At 42.2% G+C, this 14,455-nt stretch overlaps 1 protein-coding gene across 1 annotated transcript; it reads left to right on the top strand.

The window, feature by feature from the left end:
• The first annotated feature begins 712 nt into the window (after positions 1 to 712).
• Positions 713 to 6,467, top strand: Fam110c (family with sequence similarity 110 member C). The gene is made up of 2 exons (XM_036171035.1): positions 713 to 1,879; positions 5,116 to 6,467. The coding sequence occupies exon 1, from the start codon at positions 877 to 879 to the stop codon at positions 1,861 to 1,863; it is 987 nt and encodes a 328-aa protein (XP_036026928.1). The 5' UTR covers positions 713 to 876; the 3' UTR covers positions 1,864 to 1,879; positions 5,116 to 6,467.
• Positions 6,468 to 14,455: the final 7,988 nt, after the last annotated feature.

Here is a 14,455-nt window from a genome sequence, read left to right on the forward strand (position 1 = left end):
TCTGGATTTAAGCCAAGTCTCAGGTGGCTCTTGGTTTCTTCCAACCCAACTGATTTTGACATGGAAAATGTTTCTTTTTCTTTCATATACTATTATCTTCAAGTACCGTATAGAAACTATAGAAATAAATCAGAAAATTTCCAAACCTGATGAGATCACTTAATTAAAAGAATGGGCGGTGGTGGAGCACAGCTTTAATCCTAGTACTTGGGAGGCAGAGGCAGGTGGGTTTCTGTGAGTTCGAGGTGAGCCTGGTTTACAGCGCGAGTTCCGGGACAGCCAAGGCTATAACAGGACAGGGATGGTTTGTTTCTTCGCCCCAATCTCTGGAATGGAGAACTCCCAGCAAGGAAAGACCTCAAGGACTCAGGGAGCTGGAAGGAAGCCTCGGATACCTGGCACTGAGCAGGCTTGGTCCCTAGCAGCCTTTCTCTGTTCCACCCTCCCATAGAAAGGCGGGGGAGGGGACAGAGGAGAACGTTTTGGAGTAGTGGCTGGAGGTAAGGAGCAAGGGTATTCCTGGAGCGAGGGAAGATGGGGAATAGTCCTTAGGAGACAAAGGAGAGAGGACACCAGACAGGAGGCTAGGGGTAGGGTGGCGGGCCCGGGAAACAGAACAAGGGGGCGGGGACACCTTGCTGCGGGCCACAGGCGGGGACACCAGGTGTAGCAGGCTCCGTGTCCTGCATGGGAGGAGCGAGCTGGAGCCGCAGTGATTCACCTTTCCCGGCCCTTCTGGCTCGCCCCAACTCCGGATCTGGGCGGAGGGGCCCTGGGGCGTGTTTCCCCACCCCTTGCGGACTTCGGAACTGACTCGGACTGACTGACTGGCGCCGGAAGAGGAGTGAGCTCTACTGGACTTCGGGTCCTGAAAGAATGCGGGCCCTGCCAGCTGTGGACGCGCTTGCCAGAATGCGACCACCTCTCCGGGACCCCAGGGCGGCAGAGGACACTCACACCGCGCAGCCAGCGTGCAAGAGCGCGGTGGAGAGACTGGCGGCTGACCGCGCCAAGTATGTTCGTAGCACGCCGAGATCCAGCCGGGGTCCTGTTTCAGAGTGCAGAGTCCCTGAGGCCCCAGGAGTGCAGCACCACAACCCAATCCCTTCGGTTCTTGCCCCAGCTCCTGTAGCCCGCAGGGCTGTCTCTCGAAAGCCTCTGAGACCCGATTCGTTGGTCATCTACCGACAAAAATGCGAATTCGTCCGAGGGCCAGGCGCAGACTCTTCCAGAGGGGGTCTGGTGAAGAAATTTTTCCAGGGGACTGTCAAGGACAAAATGCCAGTGGCCCCTGAGACAACTGGGGAGTCAGGTGAGGACAAGACGAAGGAAACAGAGGCCGCTTGGACCAAGTTCGACCAGGCGGCAGCTACTAGCCCAGCTTCTATGTTACCAACTCCGGCCCCTGTAGTGGCCATGAAGTACCCGGACGTGCCTTTGGAGGTGGCGTCTAAGGTTCCAGTCTCACCCTCCGGCTTGGACCTACAGGTGTCGCGTCGCAGAGGATTGCAGCGCTCTCAATCAGATCTCAGTTCCCGCTACTCGATAGCCAGGGCTGAGTCTGACTCTGACACCTTCTTCCTGTATTGCGGCCTGGAACCCGAAGTGGTGGAGGCTCTTGGGAGGGAGAACTTCTCTGCTGGATCCGACTGTGTTACACTCAAAGTGCGTAGCGTAAGCATGGCTACTTCTGAAAGTAGCTTCTCCAGGGGTAGCGAGGACGGATTGCAAGAAGAGGAGCTCATTGAACAGGTGCCTAGCACCACCTCAGTGGTAGAAAGGAACGCCCGTATCATAAAGTGGCTGTTCACCTGCAAGAAGGCCAAAGAAACCCCCAGTCAGAGGTTGCAGGGACCTGCCTGACTGACGTCTGATCCAGGTTAGTGCCAGGAAGCTGGAGGGGTGGGGTGTGTGCTTCTATGTGTTGGCTAACCTGGGTGCTGGCCAATCACAGCTCATGGTTAGAATACAGCGCCTATAGTATGAAGATACTCAGTTGCCCTCCTTGTGTTGAACTTGAGTACTTGGAAAGGTCATTAAGTTAACGCTCTCCCTGCAGGCTTATTGTAGTGTAAATGGTAGAAATCTGAAGTACTAAATGCGTTCGGCCAGCAGTTTCATCTCCTGTTAATTCCTGTTTTGAAAGTAACTTTTGAGCCTTAGGCAATTACACACCCGGACAAACTTCTGGTGGGCCTTTCTGATGTCCTCAGTGCATTCTCAGCACCTGGTAAGTCCTGATATCTCATTTCCAGCAGAAATGAAGGCTCTAGGGGATCCCCACTCCACCCCAGGCTTTGAGATCTTGAGAACTTGGTACTCCTTTACCAAGAAAATATGTGTGTGTGTGTGTGTGTGTGTGTGTGTGTGTGTGTGTGTGTGTGTTTGCCACCGATGATAATACAGAAGTGTAAGTACCTCTGGTCCAGGAAGTAACCACACACTTCTCTGTCCTCAGCTTGTACTAAGGCAATAAGGCTGCACACCTTCCCTCCTTCTGATTTGTTTTTAATGTATCTTGGGAGTAGGAAGGAGAAGACACCTTTATAGGAGTGTTTTTGAGAACAAGGCATTTAAACATTTTAATAGCTTTAAAAAAAATTTGTGCTTTGAGAGCAAGTTACTGTGAAAATTTTAAAAAATTACATTTTCTGGCACTGAGATAAATACTAACTGAAGACAGTTATTAGAAACTGGAGTCTCATGGGGCAGACACTTAGATGCTTATAGTCAGCCAACTTGTGTTTATGAACAAGCTGTTGAGAGGTCTTTATACAGATATAAAAATAGTAAGAAGTGAATTAATTTTTCTTGATTTCAGAAGGCTCAAACTTGAGTTCTTTCTTATAATATTGAAGATTTGCACATTATACCAGTACAAGTCCCCAAGGAATGTATACAAGCAATAACAAGAAGAATGACAGAAAAATTACATCAATTTGTATTTTCACAAAATTGTCTTTGAATTTGAGATATGTGAATGATGCCAAGGGTATACCATAGTGTATCTGTGAGTATTGTGACATAGAGCAGGGTAGTAGATGAGTGGGTATAAAGAGAAGGAACTAGCAAAGGCCCATCTCACATGCACATATGTTAGGGCTGACTTGCTTTGTCTATAAAAGGAAAGGAGACAGGGAAAGGTTGTTCAGCTTCTGTGTTTTATTTTCTGTGTAGTCAATAATCTGTATATTTTTGTTCTGAGAGTGAAACACAAGAGAAGAAAAAATTGCCTAGTAGAATGAGGAGTAAGAAAACATAAGATATGTCATGAAGTAAATAATGGTGAGGTAACAAGATAAGCTAAAGAGGATATTCACCCAGATTTTCTCAAGGCTTCTGGATGGTTTTGGCAGTCACCACGTGAAATTTACCTCATGAACTTACTTCCTTGACCCACAAAGCAACCTGAGCTGTACAGCTCTGGAACATTGGAAAGATGAAGTGACATTTTGGGCATTCTCAGCTCATTGAGTTGGTATTTGTTTGGGATCAGAGCTACATTCACTTACACAAGTCCAGGTGGCTACCACCAAAGCTTGCAGCAAAGTATGCACATGTGGTTCTAGCTTTTCTTCCCGATCACATTTGTGTTGAAATAGGATTTTATGAAAATTACAGAATATTTGAGATGAACAAAGGTGTGATTTTTAAGTGAAAGACTATAAAGGCCATTTACATCAGTGGTTCACACTCTGTGGGTTGTAGACCCCTTTGGAGCACTACCAACCCTTGCATAGGTGTCACCTAAGACCATTGTAAAACACAGATACTTACATTACTATTCACAGCAGTAGAAAAATTACAGCTAAGGGGCTGGAGAGATGGCTCAGAGGCTAAGAGCACTGGCTGCTCTTCCAGAGGTCCTGAGTTCAATTCCCAGCAACCACGTGGTGGCTCACAACCATCTATGATGAGATCTGGTGCCCTCTTCTGGCCTGCATGCATGCATGCAGGCGGAACACTGTATACATAATAAATAAATAAATCTTTAAAAAAAAAAGAAAGAAAGAAAGAAAAATTACAGTTGTGAAGTAACAAGGAAAATAATTTTATGGTTGAGGGTCACCACACATGAGGACCATGTATTAAAGGGCCAAAGCATTAGGAATGTTGACAACCACTTATATTAATGAATGTTTTGTTCACTTAGTAGGCAGAGACATAATTTATAATAAAATATCCTACTCAGAATTCAAGTACCAGTTTGTAAGTTTCTTACCCAGTGGAATAAAATTGAAAATAGCATAACTGCATACAGTTCATAGAATTTTCACACCACCCCCTAAAGACATGTGAGTGGATGGATGGTCATACATGGACAGTTTTAATAGTGTTTCCCAGAGTATAAATCATGAAAATTGACCTTCCATTTTATGGTTTTCATTATCATCCTGTCAGGTTTTTCTGACTTCTTAAAAATAAAATATACACATTGCTAGTTTTTATATTAGCATAATAGAGGTAACTGTCTTTTGGGATAGTTAGAGATAAACATGGTGGCTTGATATTTGGACAAAAAAAAAAATCAAATATTCACAGCCACCTTCACATTTCCCCTTTGTAAAGAAAGGGTACCTGTGGAAGCCCTAAATTGTGTCACATGTTTGGAAGACAGGTACTCTGTTTACTTTTTGGTCTACACTGGGAGCTCTACAGCTGTCTCCAGGAACAGAGTATAAGCAAACAAGTGACCCAAAGGCACTAAGGTCCCCTTTTCTGCTTCCTGGTCAGCACCTGTTGGAGATACTAGATTTGAAAAGGATGGAATCTCTGCCTCAAGTGTTCCATTGGACAGCCTACCTTATTTTTGGTTTTGTTGTCCAGCCCTAGGTGAAATATTTTGTCAGTATTCTACCCCATGAGTTGTTGAAGGAAAAGGGAAATTTCAAAATTCCAGGAAAAGGCTTGTAGAGAGAGAGATTTTTCTATCAAAGAAGCCAGATAAAAGCTCTCTTTAATATACCTAAAGGGTTTTTTCGAAATTTAAAACACAAAAAGATGTTTTAAAATAATAGAACTATTATAAAACCAAAGAAAGGAGAGGCCATATTCTGATGTAAATTTTATAGCAGACAAGAAGTTACTCATGGCTCATTTCTGTTTTCTCCACAGGAAGCAAACTTTTCCAGTGATGAAGGGACCCTCAATTTGGAGAGATTCATGAGGCATGCGTTTGGTATACCCCAACAATACATAAGTGCTGCTCTCTAGGAATAAAGTACTCTGTTGACAAGCTTGTGTATTAGCCATGGTGAAGTGCTGTGGTGAAGATGGAAGGGAGATGTTAGTAGCTATGAGAGGAATCCTCTTTATAAGAGTATATCTCAAAAGGCAGCTGAAGAAATGACAGCTGTTGGAAAATATTTTCAGGACATTTTTTTTTGCCTGACTTACTGACAGTTTCTGCAGTGTATTTTGATGATCTGTAAATAGATGCTTTTAAAGAAAATATGAAATCAAGCGTGGATGCAATAGTATGCTCTTTTCAACTAACTTATGCCACATAACGTTCTGAGTACAAAGAGGTATTCTGCTTAAGTGCTATGGCTGCGACAATCACCGAACACACACACTGGTTTCCAAGCTTTGCTGTAACTAAACTGTAGTTATTCCCATACTACGCAACTGATAGTCTTTTGTAATGATTTGAAGAGGACATTTAAAATCACTTGAGGGCTTCATGTTCATTTTGTTAATGTCACTTTGGTCTAGGCCTTAAGTATGTGGAAACACCCATTGGGAGATTCATGGGAATAGAGATCTTGCCTTAAAAAGAAAAGTCCTTTTTTGTACTTGTTCAGTTTCTTGAGATTTGGCCAATATTCATGGAGTCCTTCTGTTAGTTCTTTAACAATGTTCCCAATAGAATTTGCTCCTTAACACCCTCATTCTTACCTTCTAATGGGAATAGAAACTTGTTTACCCATAAGGAGCACTTCCCCGGCCTGAGGTCTGGTTCCATTTCACTTACCATGGAATTAGGTTTAGCATTAATTCATTGCTTGCAGAGGATATGTTTGGAAGCAAAGGCTGCTTCTGGGGTTTGAGAGGTGCTAGGTTCTGAGTATGGGTAACAATTTACTGGGCCCATGGTTATGAACTTGTCTGTAACATTCACAGTAAAAGGATTTTAGAGAGAAAGTATCTTCTGAGAGAAATTATATGTGAACAACAACCCAAAGAAAAATTGTCAGCCAATTCTTTGACGTTTACTGTATTTTTTTCAAAATGTATTCTTTAATCTTAAAATATGAGATCTGAAAAAAGAGTATGGAAGAAATTCTAAATAGTAATATTTTATGTCATTCCATTTTGAAATGTCCTTGCTTTTAGTTAAAAATATATTATGTGTAACTGTAATTTTATTTTAAGAGTAGTTTTTTAGTTACAAAAATATTTCCTCTTATATTTTCTAGTCCTCAAGTGTGTGGTGGGTATTGTGTTCCCTGAAATATTGTGTGTTCCCTGAAATAAACAAATCTGGGGTCAGAGAACAGCCAGCCACTAGAACAAAGCCAAAAATGGTGGCTAGAAAATGGGAAGAGTAAGCCATAACAGAAGTTGGGCGATGGTGGTGCATACCTTTAATCCTAGCACTTGGGAGGCAGAGCTAGCAGATCTCTGAGTTCAAGGCCACTTTAGAAACAGCTAAGCATAGTGACCCACGCCTTTAATCCCAGGGAGTGGGGACAGGAAGAGAAAGGTATATAAGGTGTGAGGACCAGGAACTAGAGGAGTAAAGCTTGTAGTTAGTTAAGCATCTGGTTGATTAAGCATTCAGGCTTTGGAGCAACACAGTTCAGCTGAGATTCATGTGGAGGAGGACTCAGAAGCTTCCAGCCTGAGGAAACAGGATCACCTGAGGAACTAGCAAGGTGAGATAGCTGTGGCTTGTTCTGCTTCTCTGATCTTCCAGCATTCACCCCCAATAACTAGCCTCAGGTTTGAGTTTTATTAACAAGTACCTTTAAGATTCATGCTACACAAGTGGGTTTCTTTTCTTTCATTTTTGTATAATTTTCTCTTTTGTTATCTTTTCATGCATATTGTTTATTTGAATGTTTATCTTTTGTTTGCAAGTGGAGCTCTGTGAGACTTATTTCAAATATGTCACATATGACATATTTGGGGTTTTGCCTCTCAAGAGAGCTTGGGAAGTGTGCTCTGTGCTACCCCACCAGTGCTTCTGTTATGCATGTCACTGTACCACACGTAATTTTAAAAGGTTTCATGATGACAGTAATTTGTAAAAGATCTTTCAGTATGTGCAATTCATTATTTTCAGGTGTCTTGAGAAAAATTTTGGGGATGGAAAGATGACTCAGCAGTTAAGAAGGCATGGGATTTATACTTTTTTCACCTGTGTATTAAGTAAGTTACTGCTACAAAGAACAGCATATAAATAATGCAATTAAATATGTTGGCAAGAAGAAAGGTAGTAATGATAATCATTCAACAGTGGCCTTTTGAACTGCTATATGTGGATACAGTAGCAGTATCCAGATTAAATGTACTAAGGATTTTCTTCATTCTTTATGCAATGTTTATATCCACATCTCTCTGGCAGTGGAAGGAAAGCTGACTTCGTGGTCTCTGCTTGTTCCAATAGTTCAAAGTCTGTCACAATGCTACAGTTGGTGCTGCCTTGATCTTGACTTACGACTTCCAACAGGTGAGGCAGTCCTGGAGTAAGATTGTGGTACTGTGATCTTCTTCTCCTCACCAAAGGAAAGCCTTTCAAGAGTTGGCCAACAGAGATGCATAGTGTTTGAAGCTTCAGCCCTCCTATATATGTATATATTTACTATATGGTTGCAGTAAAACTATTTTAGAGTATCTAGCTCTTTGGTTTTCTTTAAATATATCAAGAATTATTTGTTTAAAAATATTTCTTTTATTTGTTTTATTACTAGCATCTATCACTGAAAAAAATGAACATCAAAATAAAATGAATATACTATTTGTGCCTTATCATTAGCTCACTCAAGGAGAGGTTACTGTGAATTTCTTAGGTTGGTTCCCTATCTGTCCGACACAGCTGGGTATGTCTGAACCTGAAGGTGAGGAAGTCTGGTTTTTCTTGGTGCACTGACCGAGCCAGGCTGGTTTCGCTTTCGGTCTTGCTGTGGCTTATGCCTACACTGAACAGTATCCAGGGAATCCAGTGCCTTCTTCTGGCCTTCACACATTCATGCACACGTGATGAATATAAGCTCACTCAACTAAACACACATACACATAGTTTTAAAAAATCTTAAGTGAAGATAGAATTGTTTTTCCTTAGCAATTGGGAATCTGAACTACAAGATTGGAATTGCCTGGATCCTGGCTTCAGTAGACTTGGTGCTCAATTTGAACTTACTTAAGACTTTTGCCAGAAAAGCAAATTGAAGATTTTTAAATTTCAGATACCCACTACCCACTTTTGTGGTATGAAAACAACAGTACTATTTATTAAAAGTTACTTTCTAGGCTGTCACTGATGACAATGATAGAATTCACTCACCTGTGTATACTGAGGATCCCAGTGCTAAAGCGGATATTGAAGTTCATCCAGCTCCCTAACCAACCACCCCCCCAATTTCAGTGTGAAACACGATAACAAAGAGAGAGAGAGAGATGATGGACAGATGAATGTATTGACAAAGATCAATTATAGAAGTGAAGGCAGAGAACATGTAAAGAAAGAAACAAAGCAAGGTAAGGGAAGCATAGTGATGCTAGATATCTGATTTATGAATTTATAGCTTTGTTTCATTCATGGTTTCTATTTAATATAGTATGCCTGAACCAAAAATGGATCTTACAGTCCAAATCTTATAAAGAGAATCAAAAGGTAAGAGAAGCATACCTTTTAAAATGGCAGATAAATCTGTACACTAAATTATCTGTTGTGTAACTTTGAAGTTTACACTGAAGAAAAAGTACTCACAAATGATGCCCAAGACAACCTACATCTAGTGGGTTGTTGGTCAGGAACTATATGCTTACTCTGTATTTATTTATTAAGAGTACACATTTCCAACTTAGGCAAATAATAAAGGGGTCAGTGTCACAAACTGTAGAGTGTTTTCTCCCAGTATAATTTGAAGGCTACTCCTCAGACACACCCCAGTACAAGCAACAGGCTTACCTATCCTGTGGCCAGTGACGACAGTATGTCAGGACTTGGAGATGTGTTTTCAACCTGCTTAGCAAGTTAGGATTGCAATGTCAACATTAGGTACCCTAAGTGCTCCCATGTAGGCCCCCTTACAGGTGTTCATGAAGTACCAAAGCAAAATATCAGGTAAGCATCTGGAGAAGTGAGCAGGGACCCACCCATGCAGAATAAAGACAGTCAAGAGTAAAATCAGAATTCAGCCCTCGTGTCACCCAGGTGACACATGGACCTCAAGCTCACAAAACTTTTTAGTGCGCACTATGTCCTAAGAGGTGAACCTTCCCATTTTCTGTTCTTGGGAGTCCTAGCACATGTAGGGAAATTTTAGTATGGCCACCAACTGTCACTGTTTGAAGAGATCTCCCAGTTTAGGTTCTAAGTCCTAAAAAAGCTGTCAAGGGGAAGGGAAAGCTGCACACTCTAGGAGGGACCCTTGACTGATGCTGCTGCACAACAAGCTCTTGATTTCACCCCACTTCCCATTTCTGAGGGAACTAGTGTCAGAACCAAAAGTGCTGCTCTGTCATTTTCATTCTTGCACTACATTCAGCTTGCACTATTAGGGTCGTGTCAAAATCAAGCAACTATAGATGTTTCTTGACTGAAAGAACTGGCTGAATCCAGTTTCCTTTGTGTTTGGAGGAGCATGGCTGAGAGCAGGTTGAGAAGAAACTCCTTAGGAGTGGGAGGTTTCCAGGGGGAAGTATACAGATGCTGTGCTTGCTGTTCACACAACTCTAGTGATGTCTGGAGGTCCCATTGCTCAAGATATGAGGGAACTCCTTAGATTAAAGAACTGTCAAGTAAGAATTTGAGCCCAAATCTGCCTGACTTAGATACTCTTTACTGGGCTAGTTTATGGAAAGAGTTTAACGTCTACCAGGGGTTTTTTTTTGTTGTTGTTGTTGTTTTACCATCTAAAGGTCACAGTCTGACTCAGCCCACCAAAACCTAGACTTGAGCTGAGTTTTGCCATCATATGCTGCACTTGAGTTTCTGGAAGGACCTGTATTTTGTTAGCTGAAACTGGAGCCATGGTGATGCTGGTGCTGCCCCATACCTCATACAGGGGAACAATTCAAAGCAGCAGATTTCCATATAGCAGGGAAGGGCTCCTGTTTGAGTTGATGTTGATAATTTTATGTAAGATGATACATGCTTTCAAAAGAGTAACAAAAATATTGGAGTGAAAACAAGTCTACCAGGAGCTTTGAACAGAGGTTATCAGTGCCCTACAGGAGCAAACTGCTTAGTCAGATGTCGGCTGGATTTTTGTCAGCACAACTTCTACTTGTGAGCTGAATTTAAAGCGCAGTGCTTCATGTTTTACATGAAACCACAAGGTGGATAAGAAGGCAGGAGCTTCTAGGACACCTCAGAGATGTCTGGCAGAACCATAATCCTCATTAATAGGTGACCATTGATTTTTATATAAATGGGAAAGATTAAAGCAATAAAAATAACTGGACCTCCCTTAAATTCACTTCTAAGTACTGGAAAGTTTTACACAGTCTCAGGATTGTAAGATTTTTGTTTCAGTATAAAAAAAATGTCTAGGCATGTACACTCCAAATGCATGTTCACAGATTTGAACATATTTCAAGGCTATACAAATATTACTCCCAAACCAGGAAGAAGAGAAAATGGCCAACAGTAAACACTTTCACTGTGCAGGTAGAGGCATGAAGGAAGCATTACTCACCTATTCCCATTGCTTTGGGCTGAGTGAGCAATTACAGCTTTAACGCCACAGGAAGTCCTTGTCTCTTCTATTAGCATATTACTCAACACCATACACTTTATGTTTGCTCTATCCCTTGGTCAGCACATCTCACAATAGCTATGCCAAAGGCCCTATCACAGAGCTTCAGGTCTTTTTTCAAGGAAGATCATTTTCTAACAAATATTCATTTGCAACTTAGACAACTTAGACACCCAGAATCCTGAGACTTGGAGTATCAATAATCAGCATCCATGGGCAATGTCTGATCATTGAGCTATGGAAAGAGGGTGAAGAATGCTTCAGGAGTATAAAAGTGCCATAGCGGATCAGAGCCAAGATGTTGTGAAATATTTGACCTAAACCGCCTATACCTGACCAACATGTTGGTATTTGGAGAAGCCATAGTTAGCTTCAGTTGTTAACTTGTGTTGTGTGGCAAAATTTTTCCTGGGAAGATGCAACAACACACATGTCTATTCACTCCACACAGGGAACTCACAATAGACCAAAGTATGGATAACACTGATTTGGTAAACCAATGGGGTTTATTGGGATTATTTGCAGGAATATGGTCCAGGTATAACTTTTAGGAGTAGAAATGACTCAAAGACAGCTGAATTACCAAAGCCTATCAAAGCATGGGTGACAGCTCACCAAAGCTGGGAATTTGGCACACGGTGCACAGACTGCAGGTAGCTCAACAATTTGGAGAGTGTCCTTTCTACGTGACTCTGGGACCTTGTAGTGGTTTAAATGTATCTGGCCCCCATAAGTTCATAGAGAGTGGCACTATTAGGAGGTGTGGCCTTGTTGGAGGAACTGTTGTCTTGTTGGAGCAGGCTAGATGACACATGCCTTTAATCCAGACCTTGAGGTTGGAGGGCACACCTTTACTCTGTGCCACACCTCCTGTTGGAAATGTGTCACTGTAGGGGTAGGCTTTGAGGTCTTTTTCTCATGCCTCCCTCAGTGAGACATCAGTGGACTTCCTGTTGCCTCTGAGTCAATATGTAGGACTCTCAGCTCCAGCACCATGTCTGCCTGCGTGCTGCCATGCTCCCTGTCATGATGGACTGAACCTCTGAACTGTAAGCAAGCCCCCTCAATTAAATGTTTTCTTTATAGGAGTTGCCATGGTCATGGTGTCTACTCACAGCAATAGTAAACACTAAGACAGACCTCTTCTATAGGAGCTTTCTGTTGAACTAGTGGGCCAGGTCTTTGTCAATTAAGACCAGGTAGTCTGGACTGTCATCCTTTTTACCTCTAGTTTTTGCATGGAATCATTAGTGTTAGTGAAAGGTCTTTTGGATTTGGAAAAGTGGTAGTTTGAGGTTGTCTTGTGAAAGTTGATCTGCAAGGGGTGTGTGTGTATGTGTGTGTGTGTGTGTGTGTGTGTGTGTGTGTGTGTGTGTGAATACACAGGTATCTATGTTAAGTGTAAGTAGTTATGGCAAGAAACCAAAGAACACAGCTACTCTCTGTGGAAAGAAAGAACAGTTTTAAGAAAAACAAACAAGCAAAAACCTGCTAGGCCACCTCTAAGTAAAGAGCAGCATCCAACTTCAAGAGGTTGTTGGATTACATAGAGCTGAACACAACAGTCAAAACTTGAACACTTTCAACTTCAGTTATAGTATCTCCTCAGACTGAAAGAGTCCCTACAATTATCGCCTGACTGTTCCAACATCTGAGGTTGTTGTCAAGTCCAGGGCCAGGTCCCTGTCAAGGTTCAGGTCAGGGTCAGGGGTGGGGTCAGGGGTGGGGGTGTGGTTAGGGGGTCAAGGTTCGGGTTAGGCATCTTATGGTTACTATTGCTGTGATGAAACACCATGACCAAAACAACTTGGGGAGGAAAGGGTTTACTTGGCTCACACTTCCATATCACTGTTTACCTTTTAAGGAAGTCAGGACATGAAGCCAAATAAGGCAGGAACCTGGAGGCAGGAGCTAATGCAGAGCCCATGGAGAGGTACTACTTACTGGCTTGCTTCTCATGACTTACTCAGCCTGCTTTCTTACAGAACCCAGAACCCCTAGCCTAGGAATTGTACTACCACAATGAACTGTGCCCTCCTGCATCAATCACTAATTAAGAAAACTCCTTACAGCAGAATCTTAGGGAAGCTATTTTTCAACTGAGTTTCTCTCCTTTCATATAATTTTAGCTTGTGTTGAGTTGACATAAAAGTAGCCAGCACAGTGTTTTATGGTTAGTGTTAGTCAAACCTGTACTTTCAAACTTTTTTACTTCATTGTTTTAAAGATTTACTTTCCTTGTAACCTCCTACCTCAAAATTTCAATTTTCAAGCTTACATTAAAAATTATTTTAAATTTTGCTTTTTTTGGGGGGGGGTATTTGTTGTTGTTATTTAGTTTTATTATGAACAAAAACAATGTTCCTGATTTGTCAGCAGGATTGCTACATGGTAAGAGAACGCAGTGTCCAAAATCTCCTCATTCCTTCATTTTGACCAACCAATGCATGGTCTGCACTGAATGTAGCATGCACTGTAAAGCCCAGTAAAGCTCATCTCAGGTTCATAGAGGGCCCAGCCTCGCAACTCCAGTCTCCTCCACACCCACTAAGCTTTAACTGTCTCAAATCATTTTCAGCTTCACAACCAGAATTAAAACTAACCTCCAATGACTTCAGTTCAAGAAAAACTTAAAAGTTAAGCTGAGAAAGAACAATCTGACACAAGGGCTTTATACTTAATTCTTATGAGAACTCTTTATATATCTTAAAGTAGTAAGACCCAAGCTCAAGAGATATGTAGATAAACAAACAAATAAGCATCTACCTGGTCTAGTGGGGAAAGCCTATAATTCCCACTCCTTGGGAGACTGAGAGAGGAAAGTCATAGTGGGAGGCTTGTTTAGACTACAGTGAGTTGAAGAACAGCCTAGTCAATCTATTCACACCCTGTCTCAAAATAATACACATAAAGAGGATTAAGGCTGTAGCTCAATGGTGGAGTGCTTGCCTAGCATGTGCAGAGTCTGACTTCTATTCCTAGTATCACTTCTCTTACATTATCTCATGAATGTCACGGGGCCCATCCGCGGGGGATGATACTACCAGAACGTAGTCTTTATGAACAGATAATGTGAACTGAGCTCCCATGCATGGTCTAGTGTAGTTTGGAGCCATTCAGGGTGGTCAGAGCAATGGTTGTTGCAAAGGACAGCTCCAGTCTGGCCCTGATAAGCAACAGGAAGGAGAACAAGGCCCAACCCCAGGACTTCTACAGTTCTTCCCTCAGTTTCTGTTCCCAGCAACTCTGAGTAGTATCTACTTTATGCTCCTAAGAAAGCTGGAGCACCATGTGAGTCCAATAGCAGATACACTGTTAAACAGCAGGGCTGGAGTTTGCATCCACATTCTTCTTCCCATGCCAGGCCCCTTTCTGTAACCTCAGCAATGTGCCAAGACTGTGATGTGCTGGGGAGCAAGGGCCTGTGCATACTAGGCAAATATTCTATTGCTGAGTCATGTCTCCAGCCCCAAACTTTGCTCATGATTGATGTGGTGTGTGTGTGTGTGTGTGTGTGTGTGTGTGTG

Source organism: Onychomys torridus, chromosome 21, assembly GCF_903995425.1.
Source record: "Onychomys torridus chromosome 21, mOncTor1.1, whole genome shotgun sequence".
Classification (NCBI taxonomy): domain Eukaryota; kingdom Metazoa; phylum Chordata; class Mammalia; order Rodentia; family Cricetidae; genus Onychomys; species Onychomys torridus.